The 27,565-nt window shown below is 36.8% G+C and overlaps 1 protein-coding gene across 16 annotated transcripts in view; it reads right to left on the bottom strand.

The window, feature by feature from the left end:
- The window catches only part of LOC129740085 (cGMP-specific 3',5'-cyclic phosphodiesterase), a 338,821-nt gene that overhangs the window by 14,410 nt on the left and 296,846 nt on the right, over positions 1 to 27,565 (bottom strand). For all 16 annotated transcript variants that reach the window (XM_055731678.1, XM_055731686.1, XM_055731680.1 and 13 more), the window contains 5 exons: positions 21,870 to 21,961; positions 20,766 to 21,089; positions 15,355 to 15,508; positions 14,747 to 14,906; positions 7,591 to 7,811 (listed from right to left, as the gene is read on the bottom strand). In XM_055731678.1, coding sequence (XP_055587653.1) covers positions 7,591 to 7,811; positions 14,747 to 14,906; positions 15,355 to 15,508; positions 20,766 to 21,089; positions 21,870 to 21,961 — 951 coding nt within the window. The remainder of the gene's footprint in view (positions 1 to 7,590; positions 7,812 to 14,746; positions 14,907 to 15,354; positions 15,509 to 20,765; positions 21,090 to 21,869; positions 21,962 to 27,565) is intronic.

Genomic DNA, 27,565 nt, shown 5'->3' with positions numbered 1-27,565 from the left:
CAGATTTGAATAAGCAAAAAACTAAGTTTAGATCGCTGAACTGTCCAGCAAATATTTTCTCCGATAAGCTGAAAGTGTTGCCTTGTTATGAGTCATGCAAACATAACCACAAACTACAAATTTTTGCTAGTTCCAGAGCTCGTAAGCTGTACAGCCGGTACTGAGGCAATGAGACAGATGATTTCTGATGGACGAAAAAACTTATGAAAAACTCTATACAAAAACAAATTCCAGCGTTTGAATTCCATTACATGCCTGCTCGTGGTAAGGTCCCTATCATATCAAAGTATAGATTTGCTGTTTTTTGTATAAAATATAATGATTTGTCAAGATTATGCTCCTGTGGAAAAAAAACTACAATTTTCAAAACGAAAACTTTGGGTTTTGCTGTTTTTCAAAGCCTCAAAAGAGTAATCTTGTAAACAACGATCTTTACTATTCCGATTATACTTTAATATTAATCTCATGATGGTTTTACTTCGTTATTGTCTGGTTTTACCAGCAGAAATTCCATTGAAAACGCATTTAAGTGGCTCAAAAGTAATCAAGTTTTGTTAATTTCGAAACAGCTGTTTCCACTAAATTGCCCTCAGTTTATTTAAAAAGACAATTTATGGACCGCAAAGTAGCAGAAATTGAAGAAGGAGGATGCAGCCATCTAGAATACAGTTTAGACGAAGTAAAAGTTGAAAAAGCTGATCAATATCAGGACTGAAAAAGGTGTGCGCCAGCGGATGGGAGATACCAAGAATAAAGTAGACATTTTCCTTACAAAAACGATAAATATTTTTTTTCAATTTTTTTCTTATGAATTATTATGAGTTTACCTTCATTTCCTTCATAAAAAGTATTTCGATCGAACGAATGGTTTTTGAGATACACGTATTCGTAACTGTCCCATTTCTAAAAGAACTAAGCTTTAAAAGGTTACAACATGGAATCGATGAAATTTTATCGTGGGCAGAAAAAAACGGCTTCGCAATAAATGCCAAAAAGAGCTTCTTGTTACACACATGCTACGTGACTAAAGGTAAGCATCGATTTGGAAAAATGCAAAAGTTAAAAGCTAACGGATCGGAGATCAAACAAACAAAAACAGGTAGAATTTTGGGGGTAGAGCTAAACAAGAAAGGAAATGCCAATAATCATGTAAAAATGCTCATAAAAGAATGTTCGGCACGTACTCGTTTCTTAAAAATTATAACAAGTCTTGGAAGCAGAGAAACTCTTCTTAAAATTGGCTTTGCGACAGTTATGTCAAAATTGTTCTACGGATGGGAAGTATTCGAACCAGAAAACATCTTGAAACTTAAAACGGTTTATACCAATATGCTGAGAACCATATCCGGCGCTTTCTGTTCAACCCCATTAGAAGCCCTATATGTTGAGAACGGCGTATTCCCCTTTGCATTTCTGGTTGCTGAAAATTGGGCAAGAAAAGCAATATGGGTAGCAGAAAGAGTAGACTGCAGTGAGAACTATCTGTTAAATCGAGCGAACCAACTTTTAACAGAAACAATAAACCATCGTATTCCACCAATCCATAGACTCCGAACCGAAATAGCCAAACAGTGGAATGAAAAACCACCTGTGATAGACTGGACAATAAAACACCAGTTTAAAGCTGGTGGAAACAAAAGATCAGCAGTTAACATGTTTGCAAACCTTAAAAACACTAAGTACCGCTTCAGAAGAGAAGTGTACACCGACGGCTCCCTAGCAAGCGGGAAAGTGGGCTTTGGGATTTTCAACCCAATGGAAGAAAACATATCTCGAAGTCTTCCAGAACATCTCTCAATTTTCTCGGCAGAAGCTCTCGCTATTGATGTGGCGGTCAGAAGAGCTAATGAACCAACTGTGATCTATACCGACTCGGCAAGTGTGCTAACGGCTTTAGAATCTGGAACCAAGCATCCGATCATCCAAAACATCATCTATCAAAAAAATCTGAAAAACGTTACGATGGTCTGGATTCCAAGTCACGTTGGTATTCAGGGCAACGAAGAGGCTGATCGACTTGCGAACTTAGGAAGAAATGAAGGTAGATACGCTATAAATATTCCAAAAGCGGACGCGCTAAAGTGGATCAAGAGAATGTTGAAACTGCAACACGAACGAAACTGGAACAATCAGCTTAATATAAAACTGCGAGAAATAAAATCGACAACGGAAAAATGGAAGGATATAAACAACAAAAAAGAGCAGAAGGTCCTTACCAGGTTGAGGAACGGTCACACCAGGATGACCCACAAACATCTGATGGAGGGAACGGAAACACCAGTATGCGATGCGTGTGGTGTTCAACTGACGGTAAAGCACATAATTATGGAGTGCCTGAAATACAACGACAGAAGACAAGTGCTGCCGGAAGGCAGCCTGGCGGAAAAACTTGAAAACATTCGTTCCAAGGAGAAGAAAGTGATACAATTTTTAAAACAGTGTAACCTTTTTAATGAGATCTAAAGTGTAAAAACAAAACTTTTGGAGGGTGAAAACAGAAGGTTAATCCCTCATTAAATAAAACGTAAAAAAAAAAAAAATATTTTTAATCTAATTCATGGAATGTTATTGCATTTGTTATGTAAATTCACTTTTTCCAAAAGAAATATTAAAAACACATGGACATTTTTCAGCAACCGTGCCTCATAGTCGAGACTCGGTAGAAGGCTGTTCAGTATTTAATTTTATATTTAAATTTGAATTATAACATTCCTAAAACTAATATTTTAATATTGCCTCTGATGCAAATGAAAATTATACTTGAAAAATCTGAATGTTTGAACACTTGAACTTTAGCTTTCCAGATGATAGTTGATAACGTTACCTTTGTGACCAATGACCCGTGGCTAAATTGATGGTATTAAAAACACCAGCGTGAATAAAAATCGATAGACTTTTCAAAATTTGCATTTCTCCAAGTGAACTGACTTAAAATGGTTGAATTGCTTTTATCATTAAAATTACAAGATTAAGACTTATTCCTATCTTACTTGCTTATAATTTGAACTTGAAAGTGTGTCGTATGGTAAAATGCATATATTTATGAAGAAAAAGAACTTTAAAAAAATATAGTTAATCAAATCGTGTTTTAGATTCAAAAAAACCTTCCATGAGGAATTTTATAAAATTTGCTCCAAAAATTTCGTTTTGGTCGCATGCATGAATAAAACATTTTTACAAGACAATTTGTTATTTTTTGTTTTATTTTGCAGATAAAATGAATGAATCTGGGCTTTTCCAATGAAACCGGGTAGGACCGGACTTTTCAAAATTTTTTAATTTAATATCCGGGCAATCTGGCAAGTTTAATATACACTTAGTCAAAGTTACGAAAAGTTAAACATTCTAATGTTGAAATAAAAAAATATTTTTTGTCGCTCATATATTTGATGTTGAAATGTTCGAAAATTCCTATCATTTTTCACTATTTACTTCAGCATAAGGCAGCACAAAAATTAAAAAGATTGATCTTGCAGAGATCGATACTTTTGCTTCTATTTTTTAAGGTGGATTGATCCTGGAACCATTCAGCTGAATCGATCTTGGGAATCGATCTTTTCCAGAAGATCGAACAATTCTACCCTCCTATGTAAAATTGAAAAGAACCTACACTTCTCAACCGAAAATTTAAAAAATAAAAAAATCTCACTAAAATGCACTGTTTATGTGGTTTCAATCAAGGAATATAGCCATTATCCAAAGTCATCACCTAACAAGAATCGCAACGGTATTCATAATTAACCCATTGAAAAGGGGATAATCATGAACAAACGAGGAAATTTTGAACAAGCGTTTTACGCCCCCAAGCTGCAACTAAAAATAAGAGAAAATAAAATCTCAAAATGAAGAAGGTAATCAGTCATTTAGGGGAGATGAGGGCATAACGAGCACCCGAGGCATAATGAGAAGTCCATTTTTCTACATAAGTACGTATTTTCTTAAACAAATTTTCATGAGGACTTGTTTCGTACTACCTATAGTATTAATTTTTCACCAAAAAAGAAATATTCTTTTCATATTTACAGAAATATTAAATAATAACCAGCTAGGTTCTCAAGTGACAAAAATATTATAATTTTTGAGCTCCATCAAATAAGCTTTTATGACCTTTAAATCATCTTGATCTGAAATGTACGCACTACAACATGATCTACACATTGTTTCTAAATTTTCAGCATCATAAAATTTTTGATTTTTCACTTTAATCAATTGTAAAACGCGTTTTTACTTTAATTTGTTCACTAGAGGCGAACAGAGCACTTTCAATGAAGGCATATTGAGCATTTTCTGCCGGAGAATCTAGCAGCGAATTCAACTCGATGAAGTCAACTGAATAATAGAGCTACAGCTTAACTTGTATCGTCTGACGATTTGGCCTATTGGTTAGATGTCGGAGAGGTAATCAGTAGACTCGAGTTCGATTCCTGTTCGAGGGGATTTTTTTTTGCACATACCATTCATGATTGATTTTTTTTATTGTTACATTACACGGCTAATAGCATCAAAGCATCATCCGTCAAACAAAACACCAGAAACATAGTGTATGAACATGTGTTAATTTTTTGAATTCTACAAACACCTATATTATTTTGTTTTTGCTTTGTTTGATGAATCTACGCCTCACCGTTTAGTGCAGTCATGATCATAAATGATAAATGAAGAAAAAAAATCACCTCCACCAGGAATCGAACTCGAGCCTACTGATTATCTCTCCGACATCTAACCAATAGGCCAAATCGTCAGACGATACAAGTTGAGCTGTAGCTCTATTAGTCAATTGACTTCATCGAGTCGAATTCGCTGCTAGATTCCCGGCAGAAAATGCTCATTATGCCTTCATTAATGGTGCTCATACTGCCTCGGGGGGTTTCTCATTATGCCTCTACAGTGACTGGTTTTCAGCTTTTGGCAAAAATTTTTAAAATGCATCTTTAAACGTTTTTATCTACTTTTTCAAGTTTCATCCAATTAGACAATAGACTATTTGAGTGTAGGAACACGAAACAATGATGTAATTCACATATTACAGCTGTTCTCTATTGTTAAATAAGCATTTCCCTTAAGGTGCCCATTATGCCCTCATCTCCCCTATTATTGGTTATTGTCCAGAATTTGAACAAAAAAGCTACTTTTTTTCACTTAAAAAAATAAAAATAAAACTATTTGAGCAGATACCCTACCTAGGGGAGATAAGGGCATAATGACCATCGTAATGAAAAAGGCTTATTTAACCATAGAAAACAGCTATATTATGTGAATTACATCATTGTTTCGTGTTCGAACACTAGAATTGTCTATTTTCTAGTTGGCTGAAACTTGAAAAACTAAATAAAAACGTTTGAAAATGCATTTTAAAAATGTTTGAGTAAACCTGAAAACCAGTTACTGCAGAGGCATAATGAGAAACGCCCCTGGGACAGTATAAGCAACGTTAATCGAGGCATGATGAGCGATTTCTGCCGGGGAATCTAACAGCGAATTTAGCTCGATGAAGTCAGGTGAGTCGTAGGTTTATCAACAAAGTAAAAACAAAATAATCTAAGTCTGTTTGTAGAATACAAACAATTCACACACGCTCATACATTATGTTTCTGGTGCTTTGTTTGGTAGATTATGCTACTAGCCGCATAATGTAACAATAAAAAAAAACGACCATGAATTGTAAATGGAAAAAATCACCTCGAACAGAAATTGATCTCCAGTCTTTTGATTACCTCTTCGACACCTTACCAATAGGCCACATCGTCGGATGTAAACTAGTCAAGCTGTAGCTCAATAATTCAGTTGACTACATCAAGTTGAATTCGCTGCTAGATTATACGGCGGTAAACGCTCATCGTACCCCGATTAATAGTGCTCTGTTCGCCTCGAGTCAACAAATTTAAGTAAAAACGTGTTTTAAAATTGTAAATTTTTAAAAGTGAAAAATCAAAAATTGTAAAATGGTAAAAATTGACAAAAAATGTGTACATTGTGTTGCAGTGCGTACATTATAGATTAAGATGATTTAAAGGTCATAAGAGCTTACTTCATGGTGCTCAAAAATTTGAATATTTTCGTCACTTGAGAACCTAGCTGGTTTTTTTAATATCTTTGTAAAGATGATAAGGAGATTCCTTTTTTTGTGAAAAATTAATACTATAGGAAGTACGATACAAATCCGCATGAAAATTTATTCAAGAAAATACGTACTTTTGTAAAAAAGAGGAGTGCTAATTATGTCCCCGGTGCATATTATGCCCTTATCTCCCCTACGCATCGATTGTTTATCGATAATATTTACTGATTAAGGCTTGTCAGTGGAATAACGGTATGTTACATAGGTACTTATATTAAATTAAAATCATATGTTCGGGGTACGGGGGATGATACTATTTTTCGACCACTATTTTAAAGTAAGAAAAAAGCTGTCCTCATGGCTGATGAAAATTCTAAAATCATTGAACGTACAGTTTTTAGATGAAAATAAGACATTAAATTGGTTCTCTCTTTTTATCGTTCACTGAAATTAAAACTCTATTCCAAATAACACGATATAGATAAACAGGGTAAACACCATGCAATTAGAGTTAGCCTTCACTTTAATTTAGTTTGGAACTAAAAAACAAGTCCTGATGGGAAGGTAAGGAGACACTAAAACGACATGCAGTTAATTGGATACATTTATAATAAAAACAACATACTTTAGCAGTTATTCTAAACACCATTTATTGAGACTAGTATTGGTTGCTAGATAGAGCCTATCTATTACTCCGGTTTCTAATTTGTTTAGAAGCTTACTGCGTGGTGTAAGTTTTAGCGTTGCTTGCTAGTATGTTTATTACTTTTGATCGTGTGGCTTTTGATAACTAGAGAAGAAGTTTGTTTTGGATCCTCGAATTGAGAAGTTTTCATAAAAATTCATCGTAATATTATATTTAATTGTGCAATTAGAATTCGGAACGTTAGCTACACTTTTCCGTATAATGTATCAAGAAAAAGGTTTCTTACATTTTCTGTATCTGTTATCTGAAGTTTCACATTCCTAACGGCAAGTTCTGATAACCAGTCAAGTTGTTAAAGCATAGACACAAAAAACTCATTATTGAAACATTGTTTAGCATCATCTATCTTTTAGATAAGTCGATGTTTTTCATTTGGAGCTTTTATGCCCGTTTTAAGACTTAAGGCAGAAACACAATACAGCGTCGGTCGTCGCGTCACGTCAGCGGTCAACGCTGTCGATAAGTACTAAAACGCGGACGCGACGCACCCGACGATTTTTGCATCACAATTCAGCGTCAAGAGACATCTAAGATGTCTCTTGACGCTGAATTGTGATGCAAAAATCGTCGGGTGCGTCGCGTCCGCGTTTTAGTACTTATCGACAGCGTTGACCGCTGACGTGACGCGACGACCGACGCTGTATTGTGTTTCTGCCTTTAAGCTTCATGCTAGACATTTTTACAAACAACATACACAGGGAAGAAATAAACAATGCGCATGCATAGAGGTAACATTGACGACGAAACACACAACTACAAACATTAACAGTTACAGTTAGGGATGTTCACTTCTTATCTAGAATGATCAAATGGTCAACAATCTCACAGGCAAACTCCTCCACCGGTTTGTCGATGGTGTCGTGATCGATCCAGGTTAGGCCCATCTCGACCTTCTCGGCCAGATCCTGCCAGTGCTGGCGGTTGTCCAGGGTGCCATCGTACAGGGGCCGGATCCAGGGGAATGCATCCGATAGGACCTTGTAGAGGGGCAAGCAGATGACGTCGATGAAGCCGACCTGCATCTTTGGAAGTTCGTCCTTGCGTTCACTGTGAAGATCACAAGAGAATGAACCGTTAACATTTATTGATACGTTTAAAAATGTTAAGTTTTAAAATAGAGGAAATACCATGTCATCCAAACAAAAAAAAAATCATGAAAGAAGATTTAAAAAGTTTCAGATAAAGTGTTCAAGTCTGGCGTTTAAATTATATGGAAAAATTCAAGAGTTTTTTGAAAAAAAAAAAACTCAAATAATAGGATTTTGTTGGTAATAGAAATAAGGACTTCCTCTGATAAGTCATACGGGATGAAGAGTACCCTAAAATGAGTGTGAGATTTTTTTACCAAATCAATCCATTGTCTATAGCTTCTAGAAGTGCACGATAAATAATAAAATATTCGAGATGAATTTCTCTGTGGATGAATGTCGTTAGAGCTGCTCAAAACTTGTTGATTATGTATAAATAGAAGTTTAATTTAACTGGAGTAACCCACACAGCACTTGAAATCAAATTCTCTAGAGATGATCTGCGACTATGCCAATAAAGTAAACCACTATAAGGCCACTATTGAGCCAGTTGCTCGTAAAAAGGGACGATCCAAAGATAAATTCCGATATCTTAATTAAACTTGGCATTGCTGTGGTCAACTAGCAGACTCGATTTAGTGGATATATCACTCCGGCACCATAGTCGTATAACGAGAAGTCAATATATCGTCCAGTCAGCTGGTCTGCTGATTGGGGGCTCTCTTTGGTGGCTGACTGATGGGAGTAATTTTCTTGAACAATCGAAAGCCGTTATCTTTCAGTGTCAATTAAATTGTGACTCGATGCCGCTATTCGATATTGAACCTAGTTCGGGGGAGTTAACCGATAAATTTGCCAGACGAAATGAGTGGGTGCTGTTCAACAGATCACAAATAGCGCTTATAAGTTTGTTTCTCAGTTCTGTCTCAGTGATTTTTTTCTCATTTTTTGTTTAACTAAATCCTCACAAGCAAGTGATTTACAAATCGCACAGCGAAACAAGAATAGTTCCACAATGTGTTTTGGTTGTTAAAACATGAATGATTGAACCACCCTTTTTTAATATTTTTGAACCTCAATTTCATAATTGAGTTATCCGTAGAACAATTTTAAACAAATTGAGAAGAATATTTTGACGATCGTCATGCCCCACCTTTTCAGCGGAAAAATATAAAGAGAGAAAGGGGGGCTTCCATACAAGTTTTTTGCATAACTCGAGAATTAATCGAGCAAATGAAACCAAATTTGGCATCAAAAAGTATTTGAGTACGAAAAATACTGTTATGAATATTAAGTTCTCAACCCCTCCAATCAACGGGGAGAACGGAAGAGGGGATGATAATTCCTTTCAAGTTTATGCATTACTCAAGAATTTACAACGCAAATAAAACCAAATTTGGCATAGGATGGTATTTCAATACGAGAAATTTTTCTATATGAAACAATTCCTTTCTTGCAGTAGGAGGATAGAATTGGGAATATAGGAAGAAAAGAGGAGGCATTACATTAACTTTTTTTTTACAAATTCCGAGAAATGGACAAAACTTTACATGGAAAATCATTTTGGTATGATTCTATGATTATCTGACACACCATCCTCCTTTCAGTAAGTAGGTACATAGGAGGAGCCCAATACAATTTTGTAAGCGTAAGTTCTCAATTTATGGTAACGAAGCCAACAAATGGAAACAAATATGGCATGGAAAGGTAGGGGAGGAGCGGGCTATATGCGCCTATTAAGCAGAACACCGATTTAATCAAATATCACATCGAATATGTGTACAAAAACTATATACACGTGTGCAGGCATCTGTTTTCTATACATTGGAGTAATTTTTATGTTTAAATTTTCTTCTGTTTCCAAGAAAACGATTTTATTATAAGTGTTGTCTAAAATGCCGAACCTCAAACCGTGCGGGCTAAATGCGCCTATTTATGTTTTGAACAAAATTTCTGTTTTTTGGGCAATATTTCCGTATAATTTCATTGAAACTGCTAGTAAGTAATAATTTCCGTACGACAAAGCTGAAGTTTTATAAAAATCTATGTATATTATAATTTTATGGAATAAAACAAAAGTTAGGGTTGCCATACTATGGAGGCAGTTCATGCATGAGAAAAACTTTATCAAATCTGGTTTTAGATCTTCAATTATCTCTTAAGATGTTATTCAGAGCTTAGATTTGAAGGGTCAATGATAAAAATCATTTATTTATTCTATTTAACCTGTTATTTAAGGATGGAGGCATTTTACAAACAAGATGGGGGCATACAAAAACACTCTATTATTCCACTATATAATTATTATTAAACCACTACAAAAGCTGAAATAAGTTTAATTCTTTAAGTTCATGTGAGTGAGAAACAAAAACCATCCTAGTTTTTGTTCTAAGCTTCTTTACGTATAATTTTTAAAAGTCGAAATATTACATCAAAATGTATCAAAACCTTGTATGGTTTTATAATTTTTTTTTGAGTTTATAAATTCATAAAATTCTCTCTTGCCTTATGTTCTAAGCGTATCACCCTCATTATGCATTGGTCAGATAAGCTGTCTAGTCAGCCATTTCATCAAACAGCCGTAGGGTCATTTAACCCGATAGGCCCATTTAGGAAACCTTTCCCCTACTTAGTTACGAGATATGTTTCTACGATTGTTATAGACCCTTACGCTTTACAGTGTAGAGAGGGAAGAAAAGAGGGGGCTCCACATAAAATTTGTTGTAAAGCCTAAAAACTTATCAACCAATGGAACTATATGTATTTGATATAAGAGGATTTTTGGGTACGAAAAAATGGGTATGATTATTAATGATCACGATCTCCTGTCAGCAGGGGATGAAGAAAAGGACAAAAGGGGCACTCTTATCAGTTTTTATAGGATAAATCAAGAACATTTCAAGCAAAAACAATCATATTTTATAAGTAACTAGCTGACCCGTTGTGCTTTGCTACACCTTCCGGAAATAAATATAATTTGTAAAAATTTATTCAAATTTAGATTTTAGAGAGCATTTTTTTAAATCAAACCTCATCATACTTCAGAACCAACAACTTTAAAATGAGAGCTGCAACTGCAGTTCTGAATTGCAATTCAAAGATGGTATATTATTTACTGAAACTTGATCTCGAAACTCGTTTTTCAAGATCTGAAATTTGTACTCTGTACCCAAAAAAACCTTTTTAAATATGGTCCTTTCTTTGAAAAGCTCTTTATCTTAAATTTACATGGGAGCTCTCCCAGTTTTTTCAGTTTTGTCCCCCACTGCTTGAAGAAGGTAGGCAAATTTAACCGGCTCGATACCCAAACAGCACTTATCATGGTAATGGAAAAAATATTAAATAAGTTATATATCAAATACGGTGCAAATTTCTTTTTTTTTTAATAAATTTACTACGGTAAACATATAAATATTTAAAAAAATATCAGTTGCATCACAAAATAAGTTCTCAGAGTTTTTTTTTATTTTCTCTTTGAAAGTCAAATATTCAAAAATGTAGGCAAAAACAAATTTCTAAGTTTACATTGGTCCCGTATATTGGGGTAAGTGTCAATGCAAAGCTTATTTACAGATGCGTCAGAGTAATGGCTTTAAAATCGAATGCTGTTCAAAGGGAATGACCTTTATTTACAAAGACATTTCAGAATTTTTAATATCCGCTGCAGTTTCAACATTCGGAATACCCCTTCTGGTCTTTCCAACGTATTGAATCATTTTGAAGATGAATTTCTTAAAAGTTCGACGTTTGCCCTTGCCCCACCGTGTAAGTTAACAGAAGGGAATATTGTTTTTAACACTTTAAGGGTAAACTAAAAATTTCTCTTAAAATTTTTGCGTCCAGTTGAATATCAGTTCTAAAGTCTCGCTTTTCAAAAACGAAGCGGATAAAAAGTCTCTTTTATGCAGCCATGTAACACAAAAACACTTTTCATGTTAAGTACGTACTTGAATTCATATGTAAGAAAGAAGTACGATGGTTTTTTCAGAATTAATTAAAATAAAAAGCTCTTATTTTCATTTCTAAATTCGTTTCAGTTGTGTATTTGGGCCGAAGTAACAATTTCTAGAAGAAAACATAATTTTTAATTTTTTTCAACAGAAAAAGTTGACCGTTTGAACATGTTCTAATGTTCCTTGAATGAAAAGTCGAATGCTACCTACATTAACACTAAATATGGAAGTATTTTTGCAAATCTTTCAATTGGTTTTGATTCTATTGATAACATACCAATTCGTGTCACATCTAGGCGTCATTTATTACCACGTGCTGTGTACAAATCAAATAAGCAAGAAAAAAACACATCTAGGTTGCATATCGCCCCACGTGTTTGAGAAACAGGCGCCTTATTGTTAAATTTTCCAGCAATCCATGAACAGTGAGCTTTGGTTACTATCCTCTTGCGACGACGTTTGCTCGCCCATGGAGACGAAAAACAAACCCCTCAAAGAAAATACGCTTGGTTGAGAAATACGCGCCAAAATATTCCTACTAATCAGTATGTTATGCCTGGGTTACTATCCTTTTGCGACGTTGGCCGCGACGCCTCGACCATAGAGACGAAAAACAAACCACCCAAAGGAAAAAAAATCTCAAGAAAATGGATGTCATGACTTTTATTTGTTTCAAAAAACTACAAATTTTGTATGGAAGCCTCTCCTTCCTTAAGTCGGATGGAGTTTTGACTATTACAGAAACCATCCCCGGCCTCAAAAACCCTCAGATGCCAGTTTTGACGATGATCGGTTCAGTAGTTTCCGAGTCTATAGGGAACAGACAGACAGACAAACATTCATTTTTATATATATAGATTTTTTTCCGTACGATTCATTTGAGACCCTCCTTTTTAAGGACGAAGCTTAAGGAAACAGATTAAAATTATTAGATCTTTAACACTAATTTAAAGATCAAGATTCAGAATATTAGTTTAAGTTATCTATGTGTTGCAATTCGAAACTCTAGCTGCAGCTCTCATTTAATAGCTGTTGCTTATGAATTATGCCATATTTTGATTTAAAATAATGCCAATAAACAATAAAAATAGGAATAATTTCTGAAAATATCATTTGATTTTGAAAGGTGTAGCAAAGCACACCGGGTGAGCTAGTTATTCATTAAATCAATCAGTCAGAAGACAAGAGACAAGGGACATGAAACTTGCGACCTGAGACATGAGAAATAAGACATGAGACATGAGACATTAGACATGAGACATGAGACATGAGACATGAGATATGAAACATGAGACATGAAACATGAGACATGAGACGTGAGACAAGGGACATGAAACTTGAGACCTGAGACATGAGACATGAAACATGAGATATGAGACATGAGACATGAGACATGAGACATGGGACATGAGACATGAGACATGAGACATGAGACATGAGACATGAGACATGAGACATCAGACATCAGACATGAGACATGAGACATGAGACATGAGACATGAGACATGAGACATGAGACATGAGACATGAGACATGAGACATGAGACATGAGACATGAGACATGAGACATGAAACATGAGACATGAGACATGAGACATGAGACATGAGACATGAGACATGAGACATGAGACATTAGACATGAGACATGAGACATGAGACATAAGACATGAGACATGAGACATGAGACATGAGACATGAGACATGAGACATGAGACATGAGACATGAGACATGAGACATGAGACATGAGTCATGAGACATGAGTCATGAGACATGAGACATGAGACATGAGACATGAGACATGAGACATGAGACATGAGACATGAGACATGAGACATGAGACATGAGACATGAGACATGAGACATGAGACATGAGACATGAGACATGAGACATGAGACATGAGACATGAGACATGAGACATGAGACATGAGACATGAGACATGAGACATGAGACATGAGACATGAGACATGAGACATGAGACATGAGACATGAGACATGAGACATGAGACATGAGACATGAGACATGAGACATGAGACATGAGACATGAGACATGAGACATGAGACATGAGGCATGAGACATGAGACATGAGACATGAGACATGAGACATGAGACATGAAACATGAGACATGAGACATAAAACATGAGACATGAGACATGAGACATGAGACATGAGACTTGAGACCTGAGACCTTGTCTCATGTCTCATGTCTAAATTTCAAGTCATTTTCTTTTTTTTTCTCCGGTCATTTTCAACCCCCCCGCCACCCTACGTAACACATTCGTCTCAGATTTTCTATCCTAAATCCACAAAGCGTAACAAACTCTTACACCCCCCCCCCCCTAAACGCGTTACGTAATATTTGAATGGCCCCTTATATGACCATCCCCCCTAAGGGGAACTAAGTTAGAAGAAATAGAAGGAAAATGAAATAATCGCTTTTGTATTTTTATTCAAAAGTCAATACATAATATTTGACCGCATATTCTGAAACATCTGAAATTATAAGTTGAAGTGTAACCGATGAAGCAAAAAGTATCATCTCGATGACATAGAATATAATCATCTGGAAAAACTTGTCAAAAGAGAAGATGTTTTCCAAAAATGACCTTGAAATTGTGTGAACTGTTATCAAGCCGAAAAAAAGGATTATTAAGTGAACATTTGAAAATTTTGGTGCTACCGGCTTGTTACTAAGAATTAGTTTTTTCTTCAATTCTCTCGATCATTTGAAGGTCTATAAATAGAGATATTAAAAGCCTACCCCCTTTTTGAAATAATTGTATAAAAGTTTATTTTCAGGACAGGAATAGGTTCATAAATATAAAAATATAAAAGAAATTCAAGCAACAAAAAGCTCTTAGCTGAGGTAATTCTGCGTTGTTGAAATACGAAAAAAAAAACCAAACATCACACACATGTAACTAATTTGCTTTTCCTGTAACGCAAAGTTTCCACTAGTGATACAAGTAACTACAATGCTGCATGTACAGCAAATTACCGATCCATCATCGCCACGGGCTGTTGATTGAGCTGGAGCTTTTCCAAGTCGCCCTGGTCGAAGAATTCGTCCGCCACCAGTTTGGCCACCCGGTGCTGGACCTCCCAGGGCTTGGCGATCGCACTCACGTCACAGGCCGTCATCATCATGCCGCACAGGACTTCATGATGCGTGGGTGGGAAAAAAGCAGAAATAAAACATATAAGTCAATCTCTCCCATGGGGGGAACAATGTTTTATGGCTCACGGAATACGATTGAATGGATACAAATACACTCAGTTCAAACAGAAAATGTAAGCAAGCCGTGTAACGTGTTGGTCCATGGACTTTTGGGGAGCAATTTTTTACATGTTTGGAGCATCTTTACAAAAAGTTTATTAAACTTTTGAACGAACAAAATTCATGTGATAAGTACACGGACCATAGAAAATTAAACTCCCTTAGCTGGAAACCATACTTCAATATCAAAGTCTAGAACTCGAGAGGTAATTAAATTTCTTTCAATATTACACGACCTTCTCAGGTAGCACAAGCGGAAAACAAAATAGGAAATACAAAATATGAACAGCAAAATCAACACTCTCCGTCCACCAATCATGTTTACTCACCGTCTTTCTTTTCCTCGCTCTGCCAATCGAATTCACCACCCTCGATTAGCTCCAGGAACTGGTTGCGCTTCTTGAAGTACATGGCCAAATCAGTCGACAGGATGGCCGTTTCGACGACCCTCATCACCGTCCGGAAATCCTCCGGCGATAGGGCCTGACATTCGGGGGCAGACAAAGATAATTGTTTTTAAATTAATAAGGCGCACCACGGTTTGTTGATTGTGTCATCCATTTGTAAAATTTCTATTTAAAAAACAACAAGTTTGCAGGTGGTCTTTTTTTAACATCTTTTAATCAAATTCCAATCAATCATTTACTGGTTTTGATATACAGGAAAAATTCAATTTATAATATTTATCTTTATAATTTCCTTTGAGTTTAAAAAAATGGTTGAAAACTGTTCAACAGTCTGCGAATGGAAGTTGATATCTCAGTCTCATATACTGTCGTTTAGCACGGAAGATAATTTCCAAGCGTGGGCTTCTATCTGAACTTTGAAATTTTAATTTCAGCTCATAATTCTCGAAACAAATTTACGATGAGTTCACTTTCCGCATTGCAATTTCCGACTTAAAACTTGTGGATGAGACTTTAAACAGGAACATTGAAATGCTTCAACAACATTCCAGTATAATCAATCAAAACAAAGCTACACCATTGAAATCAATTATTCATGTTGCATAAACCTATATTTGCCGCTATCAGTCAAGTAAACGTTCCTAAATTCACGAATAATGGATCCGGGGAGTACGCTTTCATGATTGCCAGCCGATGCCGCATGAATAATCCATGGTACATACTGGACTGGGCTGTAGTGAAGAAGTCTGAAGTCATGCGTGACTGACACCTTGCCGCAGCAAAAAAATATTGTAGCATTCGCTACAGAAAAAATCGAAACTACATTTGAATGCAGATCTAGGACAGAAACTAACGGACAAGACTTTACGGTTCGTGACGTAACTCGCACCATGAATTTAATACGAACGCCTGCATATATAGTTTTGAAAATTAATTTAGGCTGTGTTGAATTTCCTGTCAACAGAAATGAAATATGGTAACCAAAACACAAATACATATAGGGAAGATGAGAGCATAACGAGCACCCGGCCATAGTAAGCACTCCCCTTTTCTACAAAAAAAATTTATGAATATTAGTTTCGAACATCCTATAGTAGGGGAGAGTGGGGTATTGTGGGCCATGGGGAAACGCGGGCCACTTTCAATATCTCAGATGTGTGTTGAGATAAAAATCTCAAACCAACTGTCATCGTCATCGCTTTGCGTGAGCATATATTTCTATATGTTGTTGACTGAAATACGCATCATCTGCTTCTTTTATTTATCAAGCTTTAAAAAGTAAGAAAAATTTACTTACATAATTAAAAAAACACCCGCTAATTTCATCGATGGGGAACCTAAAGTGCATAACAAAAATATGCTCATACGCTTATGATCTTAGTTTTGTCATGATCTTTCACGTGGAAAAGGAATTTTTCATGAAACATCAATATGTCACAAAAACGCAACCAATTTGCAAATCATAGCTTGTGGGGAATCGTGGGCCACACATCTTGAATCACTTATATTTTTATGTTTTTATACACATTCAGAACTTAAAATACGTTTTACTTATCTGTACAGTTTTCTTATGCCAAATGAAGAGTTATGAAAAATATTTTGTCCATCTTACATAAGAAATTTTGCCAAAACGTTCGCGAGCCAGGTTTTGGAATCTATGCGATCATACACAGCTCTCTTTTTATTTCATCATCTGAAATTGCTTTAAAATAACGAAATGAATTAGGAAATTACAGTTTTCGGTCAACTCATAAATTTGGCATAATATTTGGTCAATTTGGATTTGGTGGCCCACGATTGCCCCACCATTTTTCAAAATCCAAAAAATATGACTTTTTTTCAAACAGTCAGAATTTAAGGAAAATAACTTATTCAAAATTTTAAAAAAATACCTAATGATACCTTGAAAATATAGAAAACCAAACCATTTTTTTATTTTCATTTTATCTTTTATAATAAAGAAGTTATGAAACAACGAAAAAAAGTGGCCCATGATTCCCCACTCTCCCATATTAATTTTTCAGCAATAAATCTCTTTATCATCTTAACAGAAATATTAAATAAAAAAAACTAAGTGTTCAAATGACGAAAATATTATAATTTTTAGCACCGAAAAAGAAGCTCTTTTGATCGTTAAATCATCTTGATCTATAATTAAAGCACCGCAACATAATGTACACATTGATTCTCAATTTTTACCATCATTTAGTTTTTGATTTTACACAATCATCAATTTTAAAACACGTTTTTACTTTAACCTGTCGACTCGGGCGAACGGAGCACCATTTATCGGGGCACGATGAGCATTTTCTGCCGTGGAATGTAGCAGCGAATTTAACTCGATGAAGTCAACTGAATTATAGAGCTACTGCTTGACTAGTTTTTTACATTTGACGAATTAGCCTATTGGTATGGTGTCGGAGAGGACTCGAGTTCGATTCCTGGCCGAGATGATTTTTTTTCATTAACCGTTCATGATCGATTACTTTTATTATTGCATTATACGGCCTGTTGCATCATCCGCTAAACAAAGCACCAGAAACATAATGTATCAGTGTGTGTGTGTGTGAATTGTTTGTACTCTCGAAACAGACTTGCATTATTTTGTTATTGCTTTTTTTTAATGGATCTACGATTCATCGTTTAGTGCCAAATGTATCGGTCATGAATGGGAAATGACAAAAATCGCCACGTCCACGTCGCTGCTAGATTCTACGGCAGAGAGATTAATGGTGCTTATACTGCCCTAGGGGGGTTTTCTTATGCCTCATTTTTTAAAATGCATTTTTAAACGTTTTTATCTACTTTTTAAGCTTCAGCTAGTTAGGAAATGAACTGTTTTAGTGTCTGAACACGAAACAATGATGTAACTCACATAGTATAGCTGTTTTCATGGTGAAAAAAGTGTCCTTCTTAAAGTGGCCACTATGCTCTTATCTCCTTTAGGGTGTCCCATAATGTCTAAGCACGATTTTATATGCACAGTATAGCCACATTTTAGGAGCAAATCCAAATTTTATTTCACTTTTATGTTCCCTGTAGTCTTCTTTTTAGTGATTCCATTCAATACTAGATTCCAGTCAATCGCAGGCCAATAATCTAATTTTTCTGAAGGTTCACTTTATGAATTTTCGTTGGATCGAGAGGACTAACATGAAGAGTGTTCTGAAGGTTCACTTCATGAATTTTCGTTAGATCGAGAGGACCAACATGAAGAGTGTTCTGAGGATTTACTTTATATATTTTCGTTGGATCGGGTGGACCAACATGAAGAGTGTTCTGAAGGTTCACTTCTTAAATTTTCGTTGGATCGGGAGGACCAACATAAAAGTGTTCTGAAGGTTTACTTCATGGAATTTCGTTTGATCGGGAGGACCAACATGAAGAGCGTTCTGAAGATTTATTTCACAAATTTTCGTTAGATCGGGAGGACCAACATAAAGAGTGTTCTAGAGATTTACTTTATAAATTTTCGTTAAATCGGGAGGACCAACATGAAGAGTGTTCTGAAGATTTACTTTATGAATTTTCGTTGGATCGGGAGGACCAACATAAAGAGTGTTCTGAAGATTCACTCTATGGATCACCATTTAAACAGTGCAGTACAAAACGGTTGGTTTAAACTACGTTAAGTAATTTTTTTTCGGAATTGCCGTGATGTTCAAAACAAGCGAATCGTGGAACTTTTGTGATTTTATTAATAGCGATCTTAACCTTCCAAAGCCATTCGCTAAATATCCGTTTCGGGGAAATTTGAGTTGTAGTTTGATTTCGTTCTCCTGGCTGTAAATGTGAACCGATTTTTAAGATATTATATTCATTGTGTAGGTAATTTATTCTAATTACTCACCTTTTCAAAATAAAGTCGATACGTATTACCAGGTTTTCAGAAACTGGTTCAGGAAGTAAAAAGTTCGAAAAATCAATTTTATTTTTAATATACTCATAACTTCTGACAGTTCTTCTGTATTTGAGTGTATCATTGGTTTGTCATGAAATTTTCATGATTCCATCTATCCGACAATGTATAGATATGTTGGGGTACAATAAAAATTTTGACCGCTTACAAAGATCTTCCGGTAGAAAAAAATCTTACTTGAAAAAACGGCATCCAATTTTGACTTTGCTTAGCTGTATTGCATTTCTCAATTAACCGATTTTCAAAACTCAAATTTTAATTTTTGGTCGTGAATTTAGTCATTATTTTCATAGAACATACTTTGTCTGTCAAAATTACCAGTTCATCAGTATATTGGAATGATGATACCGATGTTTAAAATGTGCGCTTCGGGTCATATTGACCCGAACAGCTTTGAAGGGTTAAAAAAAGTTCGGAAAGTCTTTGGAAAGTGTTCGGAAAGTCATAATTGTTTTGGAATTCGAAGAACGGGAAATTAAAGCAAGTGAGGAAATACAAAATTCGGCCGACTTTATTTGGAAGGTTCAGACAGAATCAAACAAATATATTAAAAAAAAAGTTGGATCGAATGATTTCAAACGAAAATCTTGTATATTTTGGAAATTGGAGAAATATCAAGGTTCCATTGATAAATCAGTTCAAGATATAGACACTTCTTGATCTTGTGAAAAAAATGAGTTGATCAGAAATGCTGAGCTTTAGAGAAAGATCGAAGGTGGAAAAGGAGTCAATGCAGAGTCTTTTTCAACCTCTGTCGATGATCTTAGGAAAGTATCAAGTCTCGCTCTAACGATGTTTCCGGAAATTGAACGTGAGAGAATGTAGAAGATTTATTAGTCTGGAAATTGTACATTCTTGGTCATCCTAGTTCAAACATTGTCAGATGAAACAGCTCCAAGGAATCTGCTCATAGAGTGTAATTCTTCAGCTCACAATCGTATGGTTCAATCAATAGAAGATATGGTATCATTTATGATTTTTTTTAAATGGTTTTGAAGGAAAATTGAAAACTGGCTGCAATGATTTTTTCAGCTCTGAATGTAATAAAAAATGGCTCACGAAAGTTGAGCAATTTTTGAAGCATCGCTTCTTGTTTTCATTCTTTTTTTTGGTGTAGAGGGGAGATGTGTAGCCGATAGTTGCGAAAGAGACACGCTCTCGGGCGATAGGCCTTTCTGAGTCGGTCATCTCCGTCCATCTTAGTCTGTACACGCACACACACACGACGGCTAAGCTGTCGTGTCATGTCGTGAGCTGTCGTCTCTTCAGTCACGTACAATCTTGAGCGAAGATGGGTGCGTGTCTCCCGTTCAGCCAGCATAGCGCGAACCTCAAGCTACACACTACTTGGTAAAAAACAGTGTCATTCGCCTCAGAAAACAACCCTTTTTTAAGTTGATGTTATGCAACTTACCTGAAAGATATTATTTCCCTCGGAGTTCAGGATCATGACACACTGGTCAAAATGATGATGCTCCATGGTGCTGGTGGTGTACAGGATCGCCAACGGACTGTCCGTTTTCGACTGGAACGCATTGTTGGTACCTCGATGATCGAGATCGTGGCAAAAACAGGCCACCAGCAGCCCCAAAATCTCCAGATCCGTCATGAAGCGTTCCATTTTGCCCGTCTTCAGCATGGCAAACATGGTCTGAGCGACGTTCAGCGCATGGCGCCAATTGTGATATTTAACTGGGCGATAGTTCTTTCTTACGCTAAGAACCCAACGGCAGAGGACCTGGTAAACGAAACGTAAAAATATGTTGCTTATTTATCATCGATTCTAAGATTTCTGTCGCAAAAATGAAGATGATAATATGGTTTTATTTAGTTATTATTAACGATTCAAAAAACCTTGTTCTTAGCTAAAACTGATGATTTTTATTCGAACTGTACGATTCGAATTGAAAATCAAGGAAGAAAAAGTTGTATGTATGTACATACATTTGGATGATTCTGTTATTTTACTTTGAAATCTGCCTCTTAATACAAATTCTTATTCGGAATCTAATTCTAATTCCAATTCCGGAGTCAAATATATCGAGTACACACTTGTTAAGGAAGTGATTCCTTCATCTAAACTCTGAACAAAGGATAGATAAGTCAACAGTCTTACAAAGGATTAAGTTTAGCTAAAAAAAAATTGTTTTCAAAGTTCAAATCACAGACCACGCAGACTACGCAAATATCTTCCTCGTGATGATAAGCTTTGAAGCGCAGATGAAAAGCCATAAGTCAGACGAAAAGTTAAATTTTACCAGAAGTTTAAATACACACACGTGTATTCTCTCCCTTGTTCTCATCATCAGTTCGCCAGGAAAACTGATAAAGTTGTAACAAGGTTTTTCATACTACACAGCTAAATGTGCTAGATAACAACTCCCGCGGCAAGCAGCACGGAACCTTGTTCTCAAAAGTGATGATTTAATTAAACTTCCGGTTGCATATCCCACAGCCTGTTTGCTAATTTTTCATCCGCAGTGAAAATTCTACCCGGTCTGGCTTGGTAGATACTTACATCGTATGGAATATGGAACTGCTGCACCAGGTTGCATTGAAGGAACATCCGAACAGCTGCTCGACATGTGTCGTCGTCATCCAGGTCGAAATCTACGGAAGAGGAGAAAACGAAGAAGCGAATTATTTTGTGCTGTTCACGAGCATTATTATGTTTCGCATTTTATAAGTTGATGTACGTGAAAGTATTCATAAGTTAGACAGATAATTCCGTTGCAAATTTTTCAAGTCATTGAGGAGAAGGAAATGCTTGCGCAGAATACATCTCTAATAAAGCATGGATCATCTTAAATCTGGACGCACTGTTTATTATACCATAGCGCTCCTAGTTATCGAATCTGGAATGTTTTGACAGTACTTTGTTTTGAAATGTTTCCTCTATCAGTGCTGAAAATTTCACTACGATTCGTTTTGTTTCTAAAAAGTTACACGTGATGGAAGCTGCGAGACGAAAATTAATTTTGGACACCCATGTCGAAAACCCGACGTGGTTGGGATCAAAAATTGCGAAATCGTTGAATATGATCAAATCGACCCTGTGCAGCATTCTCAAACGTTTCCGTGAGATGCATACTATCTATCACTGCGTCCAGTTCGCAAATAAGGACGCCTTCTACGGAAGTAGAATTAGATACAACGGTTTCTTTCGAAAAACACAATGCGACTGAAAATTTGATTTATTGTCAAAATTTCAATCGCATGAAAAGCTCAGTCAAAATGAATGATATATGTATATAGAAATGTACTAAGCTCGTCCTTCTCAGTCATTCTAGCAACTGAGACTAGCTGGGATGAAAGCGTTCGCAGTGAAAATTTTTTTGGAAGTGCATATAACGTATTCAGAGACGACAGACATTATCAAATGTCTCAGAAGAAGCCAGGTGGCGGAGTTCTTAAAGCCATTTCTAATAGCTTCAATTCTGAAATAATTCCAACCCAAAAATTCATCGAATTTGAGCAGGTTTGGGTGAAGGCACACATAGCAGATGAAACACACGTGTTTGCCTCAGTGTATTTTCCACCAGACCATGCTCATAAAAACACTTATGAAAAATTCCTCATCACTGCAGAAGAGGTAATATCCCATCTATCTGCTGAGGTCCAAATTCATATCTATGGGAATTTCAATCAACGTCACGCTGAATTCATCGAGAACTCTAAAAATGAAAGCATATTACTCCCAGTCGTTGAGGACAATGAAACTTTGCAGTTCATTTTTGTTAACATTTCTAATTTGGGATTGAATCAAATTGATCACATAAAAAACCAGCAAAATTGTTATTTGGACCTTTTACTAACAAACATTTACGAAGATTTTCGCGTAATTGAAGCGCAAAACCCTTTATGGAAAAACGAGGATTTTCATACACTGATTGAATATTCCATATTTATACATGAACATCAAAGACCCAACGACTGCGAATATGAAGAAGTCTTTGAATACCAATCTGCAAATTATTAAAACATTAAGAATAGATTAAACAGTGTCAATTGGCAAGAACTTTTGAATCTCATTTAACTCATAAGTGGGACAGATTTTTTTTTTTCAAAAATTTGCATGAACGAACCCATTGATATCGGTTGATTTGCCAAATATTCATAAGATAAAAATGTTCAGAATAATTCAACTTAAAGTTATTTTTATTGCTGGTTTTACGAGATGTCGACTGTATGTTTGTTATGTGTATTTATTTCCGGCAAATCAGTTCAATTATCTTTAACAAACGAAATTTATTTTTAAACCGACGTTTCGATGGCCCGAGATGGTCGAACAGAAAATCAAATTGACCACATCTGCATCAGTCGAAAATGGAGAAGGAGCCTTCTTGAAGTCCGCAACAAACGAAGCGCAGACATTGCATCTGACCATCACCTTGTCCTTAGTGAGATACGACTGAAAGTCGCGCGTGTCCAGCAGCTAGAGGAGAAAGTCGGATGCCAATACGACGTCCGCCGTTTGGAGAATCCAGCGATGAAAAAGGCATACGTTGAACAGCTTGAATCCCGAGCCTCGGAACTGCCGACAGACGGAACAGTCGAAGAACAGTGGTGTAGAATCAAGAATGCCTTTATCACGACGAGCCATGGTACTCTCGGTAAAGTTTGTGGAAGACGAAGTGAATGGATGTCGGATGAAACCTGGAGGATGGTCGATGATCGGAGAAAGGCGAAAGTCGGAATTGAGCAGGCATGTATCGGGTCAGCCAAAGCAGCCGCCCGCTTACGATATGCGCAGCTGGAAAAGGCAGTTAAACGAGCTTGTAGACGAGACAAGAGAGTCTGTACAAACTCCCTATCCGAACGGGGAGAAAGAGCCGCCACCATTGGAGATATCCGTTTATTATATGATATTTCTCGCCGCCTTAGTGGTGCAAGGACTAATGCAAGAATGCTGCTGAAAGACCGGGTAGGTCAGCTGCTGACAGATCGAACAGATCAGTTCAAGCGTTGGACCGAGCATTTTGAACAACTTTCCGATTCACAAATAGCGATGGCCAACAGAACCCATCGCATTAATAGCGTCAACTCGAAAGCGCCTTCGCTGGCTGAAAAAAAAAGCGGCAATCAAGGACATGAAATCCAACAAAGCGTCTGGAATCGATTGCATTCCTGCTGAAATGCTGGAAGCCGACCCTGCCTTGTCAGCACAAATGTTGCACCGCCTTTTCGCTGACATTTGGGATACTGCAATCCAGGAAAAATACGCTACGAATAATACTGGAACAAATCAACGAATTCCAGGACTCTCTTCTGCTGGTGTTCGTTGATTTCGAAAACATCTGGGCTGGTCTAAGACGAAGAGGGCTCCCAGAGAAATTAGTCCATCTCATCGAAGCACAGTACGAGGCATTTTCGTGTAAAGTCTTGCACGACGGTGTCTTGTCCGAACCAATCCCGGTAACTGCTGGAGTGAGACAAGGATGTATTTTGTCACCGTTGCTTTTTCTCATAGTAATAGATGAGATCTTGACTGGATCGATTGACTATATAGACCAAACCGAGGATTACCGTGGAATCCTTCAACAATGGAGCAGCTTAACGATCTTGACCTGGCAGACGATATTGTTTTGCTCGCCCAAACACAACAAGACATGCAGAGCAAACTCGACGACTTCACCGAAAGCTCCAAGGCAGCAGGTCTCAAAATCAATGTCGGAAAGACCAAGTCGATGAAAATCAACAAAGAAAATCGTTTCAATTTCGTGGTAGCTGGACAACAGGTTGAGACAGTGGAGTGCTTCCAGTATCTTTGCAGCCGGATAACGCCTGATGGTGGTACCAAGAAGAACATTGAAACCCGGACCAGAAAAGCCCGATTTGCGTTTGCGAGTCTCCGAAACATCTGGCGCTCACGCCAGATCTCTCTACGAACTACGATCTGAATCTTCAACTCAAACGTCAAATCCGTATTGCTGTACGGGTGTGAAACTTGGTGCACATATGCGGTGACGACGCGAAAACTGCAAGTTTTTGTGAATCGCTGCCTGCGGAATATCATCCGCGCTTGGTGGCCTGCCAACTGGATCTCAAATGTGGAACTTCATCGCCGGTGTCATCAAAAGGCGCTAGAAATCGAGATTCGGGAACGTAAGTGGAGTTGAATTGGGCACACGCTGCGAAGAGATGAAAACGAGATTTGCAGAGAGGCGCTTGACTGGAATCCAGATGGGCATCGAAGAAGAGGCAGGCCCAAAAGCTCGTGGCGGCGTAGTATAGCCGCTGAAATCCGCACAGTTGACGAGAACATTGGCTGGCAGCAAGTGAAGACGCTGGCTACAACTCTAAGTTGTAGTGTTTCGGGTAAGTAAGGCTGCAACTTCAACCATCTAAAAGATAGAATCAAGATCGCAGGGGGGGAGGGGGCCGGGGAGACCGGGGAGGTTTTTTTAGGTGTCCCCACAATTTTGCCCTCCGTCCTAGCTTCAGATTCCAGAACTTTTAGATATATTGAACTGGTTTTAATAAAAACTTTAGAACAAAACCTTTTTTCTCCTATGGGGCCCCATGAACCAGGGAGGCCGGGGCAATTACCTTCCATTGACTACCACTCACCCCCTAAATCGGCCTTGCTCTTGCAACAAGTCAGCCCCAAAAGCTAATCAAACAACGTTCATTAAAATTGACTAATTTTGTTTTGTTATAGACAAACAGCATTCTCGATGTCTGCCACCTATAAAAGATTGAACAACATCTTAAAAAGCTTTCTATTGAGAATCATCTGATTCACGGAAAATTGCAATAGGTTTTGAACGAAAAATTAAGAATTCTTATAATCTGGAATTTAATATCACCATAAAAAATAATACCATTTGATAGATTGTTCTTTATTATACGTATTTGATCAGAAGACAATTCAAATCTATTCTCAATATATAATTAAAATATTTAAAAAAAATTGGAGTTCAAATTCCTATAACTGATAGCAATTAGGACTGGTTGGTGTACCCAATATCAGGAAATTGTCAAATATTTGGTTTGAGATTAAGGCATTTGGATTATCCGCGCTTTTTGAGGCTTTTTGTTCTACACGACTCAAAAAATTGCAGATCTCGTTTTTTACACATTGACTGATCCAAACATCTAATTGTCACTTTATACACGTCTGGCAAGAATATTACGATCTGGCCACTCCGGAAAACGATTATTCCTATTAGAAAAATCTTCCTAAGTCTTCTTGAGGACATGAATCATGGCATTATTTTGCTTAAAGATCAAGTTAACATCAGTTTTTTTTTTAAATGATACAAATTCCACTATGTCGGGGTGATGTATGTTTCTCAATTCGCAAGCATCACATTTCATGAAGGTGCTTTCCAAGCTGCTGTGTATTGTATATTACAACAAATCAATCGAATTAGCGAATATACACCAAATACACCATATCCTTCAAATTACAAGTGCTAATTCTTTGATATTCTTAAAAAATTCTTTTTAAAGCTGCTTATTTGTTATCCAACACCCTTTACTGGAAACTGGAAAGAACTGACCAGTACCAACTGAGATTCACGAAAGTATTTCGTTCGACAGAATAGAAAATCACACAAATCAGGCAGCTTCCTATGCATTGTTGATGATCTCACGCTCGGTCGCTTCTGCAATGAATCTTCGCCTACACAAGCTTCAGATAGAGTGGTATGTTTTATCCCAAGCCCCATGGATTGGTTTACCCAATTCCCTTCCCACTTTTATGCAGGATCCTTCACGAAAGCGCCTGTTGAATTACCCACGTCTACATACAGGAAATGATACGAAACGAGTTCCTGCTGATTGGGTTGCACAAAATCAAGGCGCTTTGCGGTGGAGAAATCTTGAGGCCGGGAAACATTAGGAATTAGAATGGATATCGTTCCGACATTTGCTGTTGTGATTCCGGCCAGGATTCGTACCAGTGTGATTGGAAATCTGAGGAAATAAAACAATAATCGTTCACACGCACTGATTGCCTCGGCTGAGCGTCCCTATTGATGGCCCCCGTTGAGAGGCAATTAGATTTGGTAAGAGACCGCTAGTTTTGTAATATAGAAAAGACGCCACCCCGTACACTCTAAATGGTCAGTACCTAATTGATTTGAACATAATTGATTCATCTTGAAAATAAAAAAAAAAACTGTCTAACAGATCGTCAGCATTGATATTTCGTTTATTATCTGGCTTCAAAGCTTAAGGTTGATTAGGATTAAAAATTATAATGCTTTA

Source organism: Uranotaenia lowii, chromosome 1 (genome assembly GCF_029784155.1).
Source record: "Uranotaenia lowii strain MFRU-FL chromosome 1, ASM2978415v1, whole genome shotgun sequence".
Classification (NCBI taxonomy): Eukaryota; Metazoa; Arthropoda; class Insecta; order Diptera; family Culicidae; genus Uranotaenia; species Uranotaenia lowii.
The sequence above is the reverse complement of the archived record's forward strand: the minus strand, read 5'-3'. Positions and strand labels throughout refer to the sequence as shown.